Source organism: Buteo buteo, chromosome 25 (genome assembly GCF_964188355.1).
Source record: "Buteo buteo chromosome 25, bButBut1.hap1.1, whole genome shotgun sequence".
NCBI lineage: Eukaryota > Metazoa > Chordata > Aves > Accipitriformes > Accipitridae > Buteo > Buteo buteo.
In genome coordinates this window covers 21,422,793-21,439,321 of record NC_134195.1, presented here as the reverse complement: position 1 = coordinate 21,439,321, position 16,529 = coordinate 21,422,793, and the positions used below count along the sequence as shown (strand labels likewise).

Below are 16,529 nucleotides of genomic sequence, written 5' to 3'. Positions count from 1 at the left end.
TGCCTCACACATACTTCCCTACTGTCTGTTACCTTTATCACAGAAAGGCACGCTTAGAGATAAAATAAACAATGTGACAAGCGTGAAGTTTATTATGTTTTCAAGAACTGGTTTTATGTACATTTTTGCTAGATGACCTAACAAGAATATTTTGATTATATATTTGATTAATTATCTTTAAAAATCATCAGAAATAAATTAAGTAAATGTAAGTGATGCATGTAAGCAAAGCATCTGCTATATATTCATTAATGAGTAGACACGGAAGCCACTTTTTTTTTTCCTTTCAGAAACCAGACTTTTGTATAAGAGAGGATTGGATCAAGAATTTCACATGAGAATCTTCTTATCATTTTAGAAAGGTCCTATATTCTGCATAGCCCAGTGTAGGATGAGCAGTTGGTTCAGTATTTGTGATGTGGTAAGGAAGCTGCTAGACATGCATAAATAAATTAACACCTCTCCTCACTGCCCTGCTATGGAAATGCAATCTATCATAGGACATGAAAATGAACAATTAGCAGAACCTTGCTTGAAAACAATGCTTTTTTCCCCTAAGAACAGGATTTGTTGTATTTACTGCTTTTCCAGATGGCACCGAGAAGGCTTGCAAGCCTGAGCAGTGGCAGGAGGGCCAGCACGGGCTGCAGCAGCAGCTGCTCCAGGCACAGGGCAGGGAGGCAGGGAGCTGTGGGACAGAGGGAAGCCAGAGGGAAACACTGCTCTCCAGGAGTGTTAGACAAAGCAGGAATGCGATGGGTGCGCTAAGGAGCATGCGGTGTTAGCAGTACGGCTAATGCCATACTGACTTGGGGGAAGCATGCGAGCTCAAACCAGAATGCTCTGCAGTCCTCTAGGTAGAAACTAGCTGCACTCAGATGCCAAAAAGGGCTGGGGAGAGGAAGAGAGCAACAAGCCTTTTATCATTTCTATCATAAGCACTGTGCAGCAGGAGGTGTTCAACAGCAGACTCTTAAGAGTAGGTCCAAAACTCAAGTGAGGACTGTTTCTGGCCCAAGGAAGGTGTCTCACCAAGCTTTTATATGCAGTGGGCTGTTAGATCCCCTGTGGACTTGTTTTCTATTACACACTTCACCTAAAAGAGTTAATATGATGCTTACTGCTGCCTAAGACTTAACAGAGCCAACAACATAAAAAGAACAAGACGCTGATCTTCCATCATCTCCTAAAACATGAAGTGCAGATACGCATGATCTAGTCAATTTGCATTGTGCTGTGGTCACGTGATGCTCTAAAAGCAAACAAACAAACACGCATCCTAAAAGCAAAACAAAAGCACACCACTAATGGTTTGAAACTTAATAACATAACTGACATGGCATTTGCTTCCTTTCAGCACTGTTTTTTAAACCCATGGGTGAAATACACTCTTACATGCTGTGGCTCCCTTAGCAGATGCCCTCCGAGCATTTGAAGCTTGAGAAGCAAATAGCAGGCATCAAGCCCATGCCTTTCAGGCATGAAACTCTTCTTAGTAGACTCACCTTACCAGCCTTTAATTTACAGTTTTGTCTAGTGGCTGCATGTCAGCTCCACTACAAAGAGATTTAATTAGTCTGTAATTTGACACTGCAACACATGGGCTAGACAGACCAATGAAGAAGGACATGTATGGAACTGCAGAGCAAACTGCAGCTTTGCATTAACTTGGAAGCAAGAACAACTGCCGCGTCCAAGCCAACTTGTGCTAACCACTGCAGCAGTAACATAAATAAGCGAATAATACACAGCAAAGGGCTAGACCTTTGTCCATACCTGAGATACAGAAGGTCGAGGGGGCAGTGCAGGCGGTGGTGGGGGCAGCCAGCCAGACCTCACAGCTGAACAGTGAGAAAAGAAGATAAAAAAACAAACCAAACAAACAAAACCACATTAATGTAATTCCAAATAAAACCAGAATTAATTTCCATGCTTATTTCTAGTGAAGAAGCAGTATTCAACATTTTAATGACAGAAACCAAACTTGATCTTTAATAAGCAAAACCTTGTTTGAAATAACTTCATGAGTAGTGATTGAGTTGTGATTTAATTGCTGTAAAAACCCACAACGTTATGATAAAAAACAGAGATGGAAGCCAGTCAGCCACAAAAGCTGTAGCTGAAGTAATCCAATTCTAGTTAACGAACCCCAGAAACAGGGTCTACTTGTCCTTGGGATTTTGCTCTTTGTCATTAACATTATTGCCTTTTAAAAAAAAAGTGATGCTTTAGCATCCAATGTAGACATTAGCATTCACTCCAGATAAAACACACTATTGTGAGGGAGTGCAGCCTTAAAAAAGAGAACATCTGCTGTGGAATTAATAGGACAAAAGCCTAAATGGACCAAAAAGAAATCCGTTTCTTTGGCTTTATGTTTTGTATTTGCATGTTATTACTCATTGGAGGTATTTTGGAGGGAAGAGGAGAAGCAAGAAGAGGAAGACAAATCTTAATGGTTAGTTCAGGTCCCTTTAACATAATGCAATGTCAGCTTTTAGTTTGAGCCAGCACAAAGGGAGAGTAACAATCCGGTAAGTCCAGCTACTGTATTTCTCAGTTTCCTTAAAATACCTAAAACCCATCATGAGACAAAACTACAGGACAAATTATGGCTTCCAAAGGCTGCTGCAGAAAGGAGAACTAGACTAGCACAGACACCAACCAGGACTGGTGGGAGTCCTTGGGTGGGAGTCCTTGGGTGGGATACCCTCCCCAAAATCCTGTTGCACTGAGTGCTCAGCACTTGCACTGGCAAAGATACCAGACAGTCCATCCTGCACTGGTGGTTATCTGTATAGCAAAAAACCCCCAACAATATTAAAGTTAGAAATGTCTTTTACCACAATAATGCTAAGCAAGCAACTACATTTATACACTTTTTATTTCCATGCATACTTTAAAAAGCCACAAAGACCATTACGAGCCTTGTTATAGCTTAGCCATTTACATATTTTATACACCAAGTCTAAAAATGTCTACATGGTTGAAAATATGAAGACAAAGGATATTAACCATTAAGAACAACAGTGACATGAGAGTAAAAATGTGTGGGTGAAAACATTGAGAACAATCATGTTGACTACATACAAATCCAAAGAGGCTTATGATACATTGGGGTTTTTTACATCTTCTGTATCATCATCATCTCTTGAATCAAAATGAAGCCTAATATCACTGCACACAATGCCAGAGAGAGAGGTAGAACAATTAAAACCCAACTTAGGTTAAGCAAGGGAGCCACTAACACACCTACAGGTGTAAGAGATATTTGAAAAAACATGGTCATAAGGATCCTTTCTCTTGCATTTCATTAGTTCTGTTTATAAGACTGCTACAATACCAGCATGATGTTGTCACTACATGTTCCATCTCTTCTGCGCAACTGAGCTTTAGAAAGGAACAGTGGAATAAGAAACCTTCCTTTCCTTTAGTCTGAATTTCAGGTTATTACTTCATTTATCTGAGCACTGGCAGTAGCTTTGGCAATTATAGCTAGTAACAATATTTGAAACACCATCTAACTCAAACACCAGGACTCTGTGGGTCCGCCAGCTGCATGCTGTAATAGCAGACAAGTACGTACACTCAACACGATATGTATATCTTCAGGAAACCTGGTGGGAGCTGTGCTGCAACACTCCATGGAAAACACCTGCGTGCACCTTACCCTCCCACCACCACCAGCGGTTGTCACTGCAAGGGTATCATCTCTGCTCTCCAAACAGCTCTAATGTCACGGGGGAGCGTGAATCATACACACTTCCTAACGAGCCCCCAGCAGCCCAAACACGAAGCTATGGAGTGCACTGCTGCCACGAGCACGGGAGTCCCTGGGAAGGGGCACATGGGGCCGGGGTCCGCGGTGCTGCGGGCAGGCACCAGCCCCAGCAGCTCCCTCGGCTCCGAATATACGTAGCCCCCTCCAGGGCCCATTGTTTTTGTATTTGCTGGTTTACGCTCCGGCAGGCTCTCAAAGCTTTGCTACAAGAGCTGCATCCATTGAGAACTCGCCTCAACTTCAGCTCTACATACAGCACTTACTGTCCTCACTCCCTGATTCTTCAAACCCAGCCATGTACCTAGGAAAGCAACAGTGTAGTCTTTACGCAGAAAGGCACTGGGCTTGCTGGAAAAGCATCTCCTGAAGATGTTGCACACACTGTGAAACTCCACAAGTCACCTGGGATTTGGCTTACAAAATTCCAAAGGGAAAAATAATTTTTCTGTAAGATGGTCAAATTAAAAAAAAAAAAACCACCAAAAAATCCCACCCCAAAAAACTGCTTCTTCAGCTTTCAAAATTTAGCATTAAAGAAGTTAGATGCTTACACCATGTGCATTTGACCCAGTTTCCTCTTTTTAATCCTGCAAATTCTAACTTAAGCTACTCATGAAATATTCATAAAATTCCTGCTGTTGCAGAACATCTTTGGCCTGTTGTTAGAAGGAAATCATGCTTATGTGAGCACAAATGCTAGACAAAAGTTAGTTGACTTTTGAGGACTCATAACAACTTACAAAAAACCCTCACTTTTTTTTCCCCACAGGACAATGAACAAAGATTTCATGTCAGATGCTGCATGCTTCAGCCTTCTCTAGTGTCACCACCCTAACAGAGGACAGTACTAACTGATACCTATAGGTTTCTATGTGTATCAGCACGTGACTTGTACTATTAGGCTATTCCAGAATACCTTCCTTCCTGGGAGATTGCCCTGCACAGATAGGCTCTTGCTATTAGAGGTGGCATCACTACGTTAGGTCTGGAAGCGAACACAAATACAGGGGGAGGTCTGTTTCCAAAATTAAAGCAAGTAACCTGGGACTGAGCAGCCAACAGACAAATGTTGTAGTTCTGGGTGCACACCTCAGAGCTTGGATAAGCTGAACGCCATTGCTCTTTGAAAACAAATCTTTACATCCTGTGCAAAAGCAGACGGAGCTGGAGGGCACGGGATGGGCGTCCCACAGCTCACCTTGTTGCTGAGCCGCTTGTTACCTTACAGGGTAAGCCATGTAAGGCAAATCTCATAGATAGCACTGTGGAAAGGCCATAGAGGTACCAGTAAAATAGACTGAAGTATATCCAGTATCCATATCCCAGGTATTCCTGTAAATGATATCATTTTCATGCACTAGTTGTCACGTCCCAACATTGGAGTGACTCAGGTTCGTGCATTTCCTTTGTCAGAATTAAGGTGAAATGACAGCAGGGGAGTTCAAACAACAATCAACATTTATTCAACCTAGCTAACCTTGCCCAAGTACAAGTGAACTTATCCATATGAATCTTTTGTCAGACTATAATTTGTCAGACTGTCACACTAGTTACTCCAACAAAGACAGCAATTGGGCTTTCAGTTTTCAAAATCATAGCTCTTTACTTCGCATGTTTACACTTTAAGGTGGATTATCTGCATGGAAAGCTTCCAGGATCATTTTTCTGCCCTGTTTTGGCAAACACAAAGGTTGGATAGCACTAACAGGACACCACACTAGATTAAAAAAACAGGTTTTCCAATCTGAAGCTAGATTAATATTTTAAAACAAACACCAGGCTGTAACTGTACACTCCGAGAACAGGCCATGCCATCCTATCTGGCCATGCCGCTCTGTCTCCAGCCTCCCTAGCAGACACCACAAACCCTCAGCACTTTCATTAGTGAAGTAGTGAAAAATATCAATCATGGTGACCACCCAAATAGCTCCTTTACTTGACGTATTTGATCTAGGAAGAGGAGACCAAAGAAAAACATGAAGTTATCATAGTCCAGTCAAACCTATGAGAAGTAGTTCTTTCGCTCACCAGGCGCAGCAGCAGGGGAGGGTTCCAAAATTAGTGTGGAAAAAATTTGGGCCCTCGGGATCCTTTAGAGCAACCTGTAAGAGCAACATGTTGCACCTCTCTCACCCAATGATAGTCACTTGTCCTCTTGTTTCTTAGTATTGAAGGAAACTGCCATACAACACTGAGCTTCTGGATGCATGCTATTTCTTAAAATTAATACTGGAACAGCAGCATATAAAACTACTCTTCCTGAAACATTTCCATGTCAGGTATTTATTTCACTTACATTCTTTGCAGCTGTCTTCCTTCTTGGTTTTATGTCTATCACCTTACCCTGGGTATCACCTCAGTTAATGATTTGGGTGAAAAAAAAATGTACTCCTTTTCCTCACCTGAATTGAATCCGTACATAAGCAATGTCCTGAAAGAACAGTGGTTTTCACGGGTCAAGGGCCATTTTGTACCTTTCTAGCCAAAGTGAAACTAGATATACTGCCTGCCAAAGGAGGCTGATGTCACCTCACGTCAAAACCCCACACACCTTTCACCCCAGGTACAACAGGGCACCCAGAGTTTGGTGGCTCCTCTTATTTCGGTCACCATTCCCAAAGGGAGAAAGAGGCCTGTGTTTCTAAACTCACACAAAGGGTGCAGCCCTAAGCAAACCCAGCCTAAATCCAGGCTGACCTGCATCCAGGTGGCCTAAATCCAGGTTCTTGCTCCTGTTCTGCCCCCCCCGCCCCCACTATGCCTTCCGCAATTGAGTAGGGAGCATCCAGGGACTTAAACTGGGAGAAAACTCTGAGAGGGTTCCTCGGTAGAGTCTGGCTGATGTGTTTGGCATTTTTCAAGTGGATGCTACAGCACTGTTGGATCAAGGCAGAGCTGGTTGCATGGCAGTTTTACATCAGTTTATGCTGCTTCAGAGTGCTTAGCTCCCAGATTAGGTTTAACAAAAGACCAACCAATTCATTTTAACAGGAAGCAAAGAATCAGCAATACTGAAAACAGTTAAAAAAAGATAAACCAACAGAATGAATTATTCTTCAGTTCCCCAAACTACCTAAGGAACCAAAGCCTTAGATAGTTTGGGAAGCCTTAGCCTTCGGTTCCTTAGGTAGTTTGGGAAGCTGGCATTTTCACCCTTTCACTCTGGTGCTATTTTGGAGAGTTTTTTGAGATACTTTTCCTGCTTCTGTTGCCAAAGGCAAACCGCAGAAAAGTTCTGTGTCTAAGCTGGTTTCTGTTTACCTCTGTCTTACAAAACTTCCCCTCTTGTTCACTGAAATTTGTACTTGGATATCCCATAATACTGATAACGTTCTCTGCACTGCTTCATTTATTTACTTTCCTGACAAACGCGTTAGTAAGGTGATTGTGAAATAACTGTTTCTTAAGAGATCTAATTTATTAATTCTCAATACTATGTCTGCAAAAAGTTCCAAAGAGAAAAAAAAAAAAAATCAATGCTGTAGCCAGGAATGTAAATTTAATGAAGGATTCTAGTAAGGTGGTTGTGAAATATCTATTTATCCAGGGATCTGTTTCAATAATTCTTACTAATGTCTCCTCAGAAGGTAATAGCAATGCAAAAAAAGATGTTAGACTCCTGATACTGATTTTCTTATCAGGTTTGTAGAAAGATTGTAGAAAGCATCACCAGCACCAGAATAACTTCTCTTCTCACAATTAGTTTTGGGAACCTACTCAGCAGGAAAGCTTCATGCATCACAGTGAGTGATACACACACCTGATGTCACAGACACACTCTTGTCACAGGTGTGTTTCATGTGCTAATCATACAGAACATCACTTGTACCTCAATTGCATGGAAAATTATGCAACTACTTTCCAAGTAATTAGGAAGATATATAGCCAGACCTTAAGCAATTAATGCTTCTGCACTATGAACCTGCAGGTGTGAACTTCATTTAGGACACTGGTGTGCTTACAGATTTGATGGGTCACTTTCAAATAAACAAGCAAGACACCATAAGAGGCGGTTTTTATGATGTCTTTTTAAATGCCCTATCCATGAAATTCAGCATGTTTTAAGGAAAATCTGTAGAACAGATTTTTTTTGTTTTAAACCACTTATTTTCTGTTTTGTCATATATCCACAACATCTGTATTTTTAACTTCCCATCCCTCATCTTCCCTAAACCATTTCATCTTCTAGTTACTGTTTTCTCTACCCCTTCCCTTTCTGTGTGTTTCTATGTGGGGCCTGTTTCTCCCTCCTCCCTCCCCCCTTTAAGGAAACTATTCACGATTTGGTTCCCTCTCTTGTCACATTTAGCTTCATTCTCCACCCACGGGGAGGCACAGTCCCTCCACCTACCTCCCACAGATCCAGGTTGCCAGAGCTTCTCACATCTGGAGATCCCAGTGGGAGTGCTGGAGGCTCCAGCACTCGCCGCCTGTGACCATTTCCAACACGGATCAACTCAGAGCAGCGGCATGGGAGCCAGGAAGAGCAGTGGGCTACCACCCACCACCCCTCCAGTCCCACCCGCGCTGCAGACACTTCTCGAGGACATCTGCATCTCCAGGGTCTCCCCCACAAGGGGGGCAACTTGCCCCCCTGTTCCACGAGAAATAGGAGATTCTCTCTTGTTTAACCTGTAAAGCTGTTCTACTATGGGCAAACATTTTTTTCATGGAACAGAGTAACCCACATGGGATCAAGAAAATAGGTCAGCAGGGCTGGTAGGGCCAGCCAAGAACATTTCAACCCTAACAATATTAAGTAGGAAAGAGGTTTTGGATTAGAAATTTCATTTTTAACAACCTGCAAAAGAATGAAAATAGACTGTAAACCATTCCTCAATCCCAGAAAGACAAGAGCCAAGATTAGAAAAATGGGAAAAAGCAATTTAAAAGAAGTTCCATTTACACAAATTGTCATGAAACAGTTATACTTGCAAGGCTGGTAAGATTTACCCCAGTTTCCACACAAGTACTCTCTGGACTCGGACCCTAGAGAGATATAAAAATTTAAAAATCTAAAAATGCAGAAATAAGTTCCCCCATCAGATTCCTATCATGTAACAACCATTCATCCATTTATGCCCTCACTATTTTCTCCAGCCTATTCAACCTTAATTATGCCCTTGTCCAGTTGGGCAAAGAAATAAGTTACATCATTGTAAACACATAAATCCTTCATAAAAAATTCTAAAAGGCTGAGACGCATAAAACTCTTCCATTCAAATCAGAGCGAAGACATTCATATTTTATTCAGAATAAGCTCAGTTCAGTGATCACATATATTCTGAAGGGGAACAGAACTAGAAGAAAACACCAGCTCCAGTAACAGATCAGGAGCTGAGTCCCAAAAGAAAAAAAAAAGTAATCTATTCTCTGCTTCAAAAAAAAAGTTTTTGCAACATTTATGTCAAGAAAGCATTTCACAGTATTTTCATTGCAGTGATACAGTGCAGAAGAGTATGAACAGCAGCTCTCAATTTTGTATTCTCTATGGTTTATGTGTAAAAGACATTTTTAATTTAAATTGCAATTGTTGTTACAACCCTTACAACCAAAGATATTAACTTGACTCTGCACTCTTAAGTAGATGAAGCTGGCAACATTAGAGCTCTTGTATACTGTGCAAACAATATTCAGCAAAATGGCATATTTCGCTGATGGTATTTGCTATTATCACTATTCTAAAATAAAGGTCCTTCAGAATTGTCATCTTCCTAATTTAGTGTTTTGAGCTGCTTAATAAACACAACACAGTAACAAGCAAGACAGCATAGTACTACACCATGAGTAAAATCCAGCCCTACTACCCAAGAAAGTAGCTAGTATTTACTAAATCAAGATCAATACAAAAGCAATGAGAGGAGCGGGTCCTGAAAATTAATTACCTAATTAAATTCACTGTGATCTAAATTCAGCATTAAAACGGACATTACTCTTCTAGGTTCCCCTTGTTATTTCAGCTTTGAAAAAAAGTTAGTTGAGAAATCTGTATTTATGGTAACACAAACAACATAACCCCCTCCATAACTCCTTAAAAGCTTGCCTTTAGTAACTAAGACTTGCAGACAGCTAACCTCAATAGATACAGATATTTCCTAGCAAATACAATTAGAATCACAGAATCATAGAATCATTTAGGTTAGAAAAGACCTTTAAGATCATCAGTCCAACCGTTAACCTAACACTGCCAAGGCCACCACTAAACCATGTCCCTAATCACCACATCTACACGTCTTTTAAATACCTCCAGGGATGGTGACTCAACCACTTCCCTGGGCAGCCTGTTCCAATACCTGACAACCCTCTCAGTAAAGAAATTTTTCCTAATATCCAACCTAAACCTCCCCTGCCGCAACTTGAGGCCATTTTCTCTCGTCCTATCACTAGTTACTTGATAGAATAGACTAGTACCCACGTCACTACACCCTCCTTTCAGGTAGTTGTAGAGAGCGATAAGGTCTCCCCTCAGCCTCCTTTTCTCCAGACCAAACAGCCCCAGTTCCCTCAGCCGCTCCTCATCAGACTTGTGCTCCAGGCCCCTCACCAGCTCGGTTGCCCTTCTCTGGACACGCTCCAGCCCCTCAGTGTCTTTCCTGCAGTGAGGGGCCCAAAACTGAACACAGGACTCGAGGGGCGGCCTCACCAGTGCTGAATATGGGGGAACAATCCCTTCCCTGCTCCTGCTGGCCACACCATTTCTGATACGGGCCAGGATGCGATTGGCCTTCTTGCCCACCTGGGCACACTGCTGGCTCATACTCAGCCGGCTGTTGACCAACACCCCCAGGTCCTTTTCTGTTGGGCAGCTTTCCAGCCACTCTTCCCCCAGCCCATAGCGTTGCATGGGGTTGTTGTGAGCCAATTAGGCATACAGTTATTAATTAAGCATAAAAGAATACAGAAGATAATGCAGTAATCACACTTATCTAGGTTAAGTTTGGCAGGTTTTTTAGTACCCAGTTCTGTGTGCCCAAAAGGGAAAGTCACCTGCATTTGGCTCACCAAGCTAAAAACACAACGTAGCTGAAAACACCTGCGAACAGTATTAAGGTAACTATTTGCAACTGTTTGTATCAAAATGTGTATGACAATGGAGCAACAATCATTTTAATTCTCCAAATCCTCTTTCCTCCACAATTACAGAGCTGTTTTATTTGATACATAGACTGAGAACATTCAGAAATACATAAAATTTGTCTGTGGTTGGGAAAGTATGAAAAACTAAACACATCTCAACACACACTTACTATTCAGAAATCTCTACACTTGGCAAGTAAAACCCACCAAGCCTGTACGTTCAAGGAAAGGTTGTGCTAATTGAATGAAGTAATGAAGGTTTGATGAAGTAAAGGAAGTAACAAAGAGTCTTCTTCAAAGGTATGAAAAAGAGGATAAAACGTGATGCTGAACACCAGTCTTCCTCTAGCACTAACAAAAATGAAAGGGTGAAGAAAGAAGTTTGTATTGACTGAGTCTTATGAAAAAAGTACTACTTTAAACTGCGCGGGAAACATGTATATGAAGGAATACAGAAGTGATGCGGGGACACATTTATATCACTTACAGGAATACTGATGCACACCAATAAATCTGTGCCCTTGTTCCTTTTCTGTGAACATTACATTTAGAGCAGAGGGGACATTTTCTCATCTGGCAGCCATCACTAGCCCAGCAGAGCTAAGCAGAGGTTTCATATCTGACTGTAGTTAGGAAAACATCATCTGTAACGGAAAACACTGCACTTACAATAAAATGCTAGTTGTGTTTCCGCCTTACCAAGTGCGGTACTTAACACCTCACATTTTAAAAGGGAGAAAAACCCAAAAAGATACTAGCCCCACATTGCTGGCTGACACGGGCACCACCAAAGGAGCAAATCCAGGTTACAGTGAGTATTTGCTTACAAGCCGACATAAGAAATGGTGCCTGCATTCCACACGTTCTTCACTGGAGGGACAGCCGCAGCAGGAGGTGAGTTTCAAAAGCAAATGAGTGCTGAAAGCCTTCAGTGAAAAATTCATTTGTAAATAGTTATATGCTGGTCTGATGAATTACACAGAGATATTCAATCTGCTTCCATATCAACATGAAACTACACTGTTTATGACAATTTTGTTGTTTCATCAAAGCAGATTCTTTTCCAAACAAGTATCCTTTGTTCAACAGAACTGTTAATTAAAAGAAGTTATGCAATTCAGAAATGAAACTAAATGGGAAATAAAATGTATTTCAGAGGCATCTGTATTAATCTAACAAGACCCAGACTGCTGTCACTGTCTATAATTGCCCAGAAGTAAATTCTTCAGTAGTTGTCATGGGCAGAAAACATAACCGAGCAAAAGGCCAGAAGACAATGGATGTATTTTGGGGTTTTAATACTTAAGCTGAGACTTGCCCCAGAGCCAGAGTTACCCCAAGGCAGATGCTAGCTTACTGCTGCTGCCAAGGGTGAAAGGTGGCTGGAGGCGTTGCTGCAGGATCCTAGCTGGCCAGCAGACCCCACGGGCACGCTGCACCGGGCTCCACGCTGCGGCAATTTTGGCCCCCTCACGACCTCCTCACTCGTCTGGATCACAGGACAGACGGAAGGGACCATGAGGAGCCCCAGAGAGCAACTAAATCTGCAGACGACCTTTGTGAACAGTGCAGGAAAGCTTTGCGGACCACAGGCTCCCAGGTCTTGCTCTGGGAGCTCTTGGCTTGTACCTGACTAGACAGAGGGCTAGAGAAGAAATGAAGATGTAAGCCAGGTCATGTATGTATTTAAACTGACATTTTTGTTTCTACTTAAAACGTGCTGTTGTCTTTCCAGGAATGCATAAAACCCAGCCAAATATTTTCTTAATATGTACATAGGCCAAATGCCAGAGATTATATAGTCAACGAAAAGAAATACATTGAGAATCCAGCAGTACTGAATTTTTCTCAGATGCTAACGTAAAGACTACATGATTAAAAAAAAGAAGAGATTTCTGTCTCTTAATATCTCTTAACAGAAATTCACATATTGACACTTCAGAAGGTGGAGCCTTTCATTAAGTTGCCTTGGGTTTTTTATGTTTTTCCTGGGTAACACTAGTTAACAGCATCTCAGAAGAGTGCAGCTATGGAGTATGAATGAAGGTGCCTCCTTCAAGTGCAGTTATGTCCCAGTTCAACAATTTTAAAGCACAGTTTCTGTGGCTAGTACATTGCTGGACATCCCAGCCATCACAGGTAAATGTTCTCTCTGTATACTTGCCAGGAGAGGGGCATCATAAGATGGTGGCAAACATGATATAGCAGCAGTAAATGAAAAACAAAAAAAACACCCCCGCAAAAAAGTGCCTGCAACAAGGATCTGCCACAGTCTTTGGCTGAATTTACCTAAAGAGATTTTTCTTTTCCTGTCCTTTAAAAATGAAATAAACAAAAAAATGCTCCAATTAGAAAAATGCACTGGTGGCTTTACAATTAAAGAAGTGATACCTATAGATCAACATAACCAACAAGGAACTGAAAATAAAACTTAATACTACTGAGCACTTCTTTGCAGGTGTGGGAGCAGATTATCTAGCAAACTCCCCAAATCAGGATTATTTCTGAACAAGAATTAGTAGGACAAAAACTAGTGTACTGAAATGGGATTATTCTAATCATGTTGGATATACCCTGAAAGCTATTAAAATGGTCAATTTTACAGTCTGGTTTTCTGTACTGACACTAAGCAATATGGTGGTGCTAGAAGGGATGGTCATTCTAGCTAATTTTTGTGGTTCAGCTGTGACAATGAGACTATTTTTGAAAACCTAGGAAGGAAGGGAAGCAGGGAGAAAATGTAAAGCAAAAATTCAGTTGAGAGTACATTAGGACAGAAAGTAATCAACTGAGCTGTGGGTAGAAACACATCAGGTTTGATATTTATGCCAGGCTGTATTATCCCAATAGCCAAGAAACCTAGATAGTACATTGCCACCACATTATCTATATTGTAAATCTGTATCATCTGATAGCAGATGAAAACTATTCTAACTTAATTTTTCTTAATTTTTTATACTGTCAGCAGAAATAAGAATACAGCTTGTTATTATACAACTGTGTGCAATTTACTTCACACAAATATGCACACACATTCTTTTTGGTAAGGCTCTTTGGTTTAAGGTGACAGCGCTCAATCCCTCTATCTTCCTACAAATCGTGTTTTTAGAAAGTGCAAAGTGCACCTCGGTAAAGAGTTTGACCGAAACAATGACCAATCCCTGAGGAAGAACTGTCTCTAGATGAAAAAGGTTTCTGAAGATAATGAGACTGGAATTTCTACTGAGAAGCAATATCAGTAGGGAAAAGGATGAAAAAAGGATGAAAAAAAGTGAGGTGATCAAAACAAGAGAAGTGGAAGAAAAGAATACAGCTGTATAAAATCGGATTATCAATAGGATGTTGCAGAATAACAACTATTTGGGGCTTAATGACAGGGAGGGTGTGCATGTGTTTCTTTATAGAACGAAGAACTGAAAATATGACTTCCAATGCAGACATTTTACTTCAAAGCAGAGCAAGGTAAATGCACCATGGTACTTGGGTGTGCTGGGATGGGTTGATTTAATCCCCTCCTTCTGATGATACAGATTTATTTGAAATGGAACCCTTCTTTTGGGTGGGCTACAAATTGTTTAACAAATCCTTCCTTGAATTCTTCAAGGCTACAAATTCCTCCTTATTCTTTCCCAATGGGTATTTACATTTTTGACACAAAATAGAGCAGCTGCATTAAAGGAAGATGACCGCCACAAATATTTAGCACTGCCATCAGGGAACATTCAAGAGACCAAAAAATGACAGTTCAACACCCTGCAGGTACAGGAGGAAGCTGAACCTCTGGGAGACCTTCCACATTTCTGCAATTTGGTAGCACACTATACTTCAGGTTTTGCCAACCTAGAGCCAATTTTTGTTTCAACTATAAATAGCCATGAATTTGAACCAAATATGATGAACAGTTTTAGGGTGACCAGAGCACTTGCTTTCTTTGCAAGCAATCAACTGCCTACCCTTACTTAATTGACCCATTGCCAGTGAGAAAACCCTCCAAAAAGTTTGGAGGACGAGTTATCCTTTCCTGCACTCACTGTAACAGTCAGTTTGTTAAGTTGCCCAGAAGAAATCATTATGTTACTTCAAAAGTAATGGTGACTTTCAAAACGATCCGTTTCAAAAGCAAGATGTTACTTTTCATTCACAGAATGGCTTCTTTGAGAATTTACATTCTCCTTTCATTTATGTTCCAAGAGAAACTTAAATCCAAGTTTAGTTCCTTCCAGTTATACTTTTTATCTGGATTCTGAAAGGATTTGCTGCCTTAGAAAATGTGCACTTGGCTCTGTTTGCGGTTTTATTTTGATGTATAATGAAATCAAAATTGGAGGCGACAGACCCCTGAACAGGAACCACAGCCAAAGATGAGGAATTGCTTCTCTCTTTAAGGCGGGGGGGGGGAAGCAGGACTCTTGAATTCTGTCTGGTGTTTGCACAAAAAAAAAGCCCCACATAGCAAGAGGTGAAACACTTTCTTTTCTACTCCAACAACCACATAAGAGAGCCCAGTTAAAACATTCCTTGACACAGTCAAACCTTGGCTTTCTTCTGAAGCATAAACATGACCATGTTTAACCTAGTCCTTGAATCAGATGATTGGTGTGCTCTGCATAAAGCTCTGGTCTGGTTCAAGGACACTGCTAAAGCACAGCGATGCTGGGTGACTGCTGCCCTGAACAAAAAGCTCCTCTTTCCACCACTCACTGTGCAAGGCAAAAGGACCGTTCAAACATTAACGCGCTGGAGAGCGGTTTTCTTTCAGTTCATTCCAGTTACTATTCTACATTTTCTTTCTCTCCCTTCAACATGTACCTGTGTCAAAAGAAATGACCCTTTCTTTCGACTCGAAGAATGGTTTCTGACTGCCCCCATGCATATATAAGACTTGAACATCACAAAAGTTTGCACGCGAGAAATTTCACTTTCTCCCAGTTTAAACATTAAGGGTTTTCTTCCTGCTTCTGAACTACAAAAAATAAATAGTAATAAAAATCAAATATATTGAAGTTACTGATGAGAATTGTCTAAACATTCAGACTAGTTCTAAACAGTCAGTGATGACAGACTACCATATGTTAAGCTTCCCATTATCATGCCAGAAAACGTTATAATCACCTTAATTATAGCAACATTGATTTTTCCCCTCAGTGGCAATGTAATGCAAGAAAGTGCAACTTCTTCTGTTCTGTACTGTATTACTGTCTATAGCAAAGGCAAGCATATGCGCATATTGTCAAGCATTTGTACAAACAGATCAAGTTGCCAAGTATGCACCTAATCTAAATGGTCTCAAAGACGGAAAGAAAGCAAACTTTACCTTGTGTATTTTGTTGAAATATTTTGTTCAGATCCAAAGAGGAAGCTCTGGAATGTGATTTCTGCGGCCTTGGAGGTGGAGTAGGGGGTTCTTCTCCCTTTTTCATGGCATCTTCTATTGATGTGCTAGAATAAGACCTAAGGAAAAATGGGACGGGGGGAGGGAGCAGAAAATATTTTATTTCAGAAATTAATTTTAAACAACTACAGTGAATAGTACCTAAAAATACACTGATCAGAACTCAGGTTCGTGGTGGAAATTCCTTGCCCTAATGACTAAGTTCCCCCTTAGGACAAGATAGATTTATTTGGCAACAGAGGGACCTGTGTGCCTGGAGAAAGGAACGAGTCATGCTTA

At 41.1% G+C, this 16,529-nt stretch overlaps 1 protein-coding gene across 4 annotated transcripts in view; it reads right to left on the bottom strand.

Annotated features, from left to right (window-relative positions):
- Window positions 1–16,529, bottom strand: part of REPS2 (RALBP1 associated Eps domain containing 2) — a 102,062-nt gene that overhangs the window by 21,200 nt on the left and 64,333 nt on the right. For all 4 annotated transcript variants that reach the window (XM_075057225.1, XM_075057223.1, XM_075057224.1 and 1 more), the window contains exons 13-14: window positions 16,173–16,309; window positions 1,777–1,841 (exon numbers count right to left, since the gene is read on the bottom strand). In XM_075057225.1, the coding sequence (XP_074913326.1) occupies window positions 1,777–1,841; window positions 16,173–16,309 (202 nt within the window). The remainder of the gene's footprint in view (window positions 1–1,776; window positions 1,842–16,172; window positions 16,310–16,529) is intronic.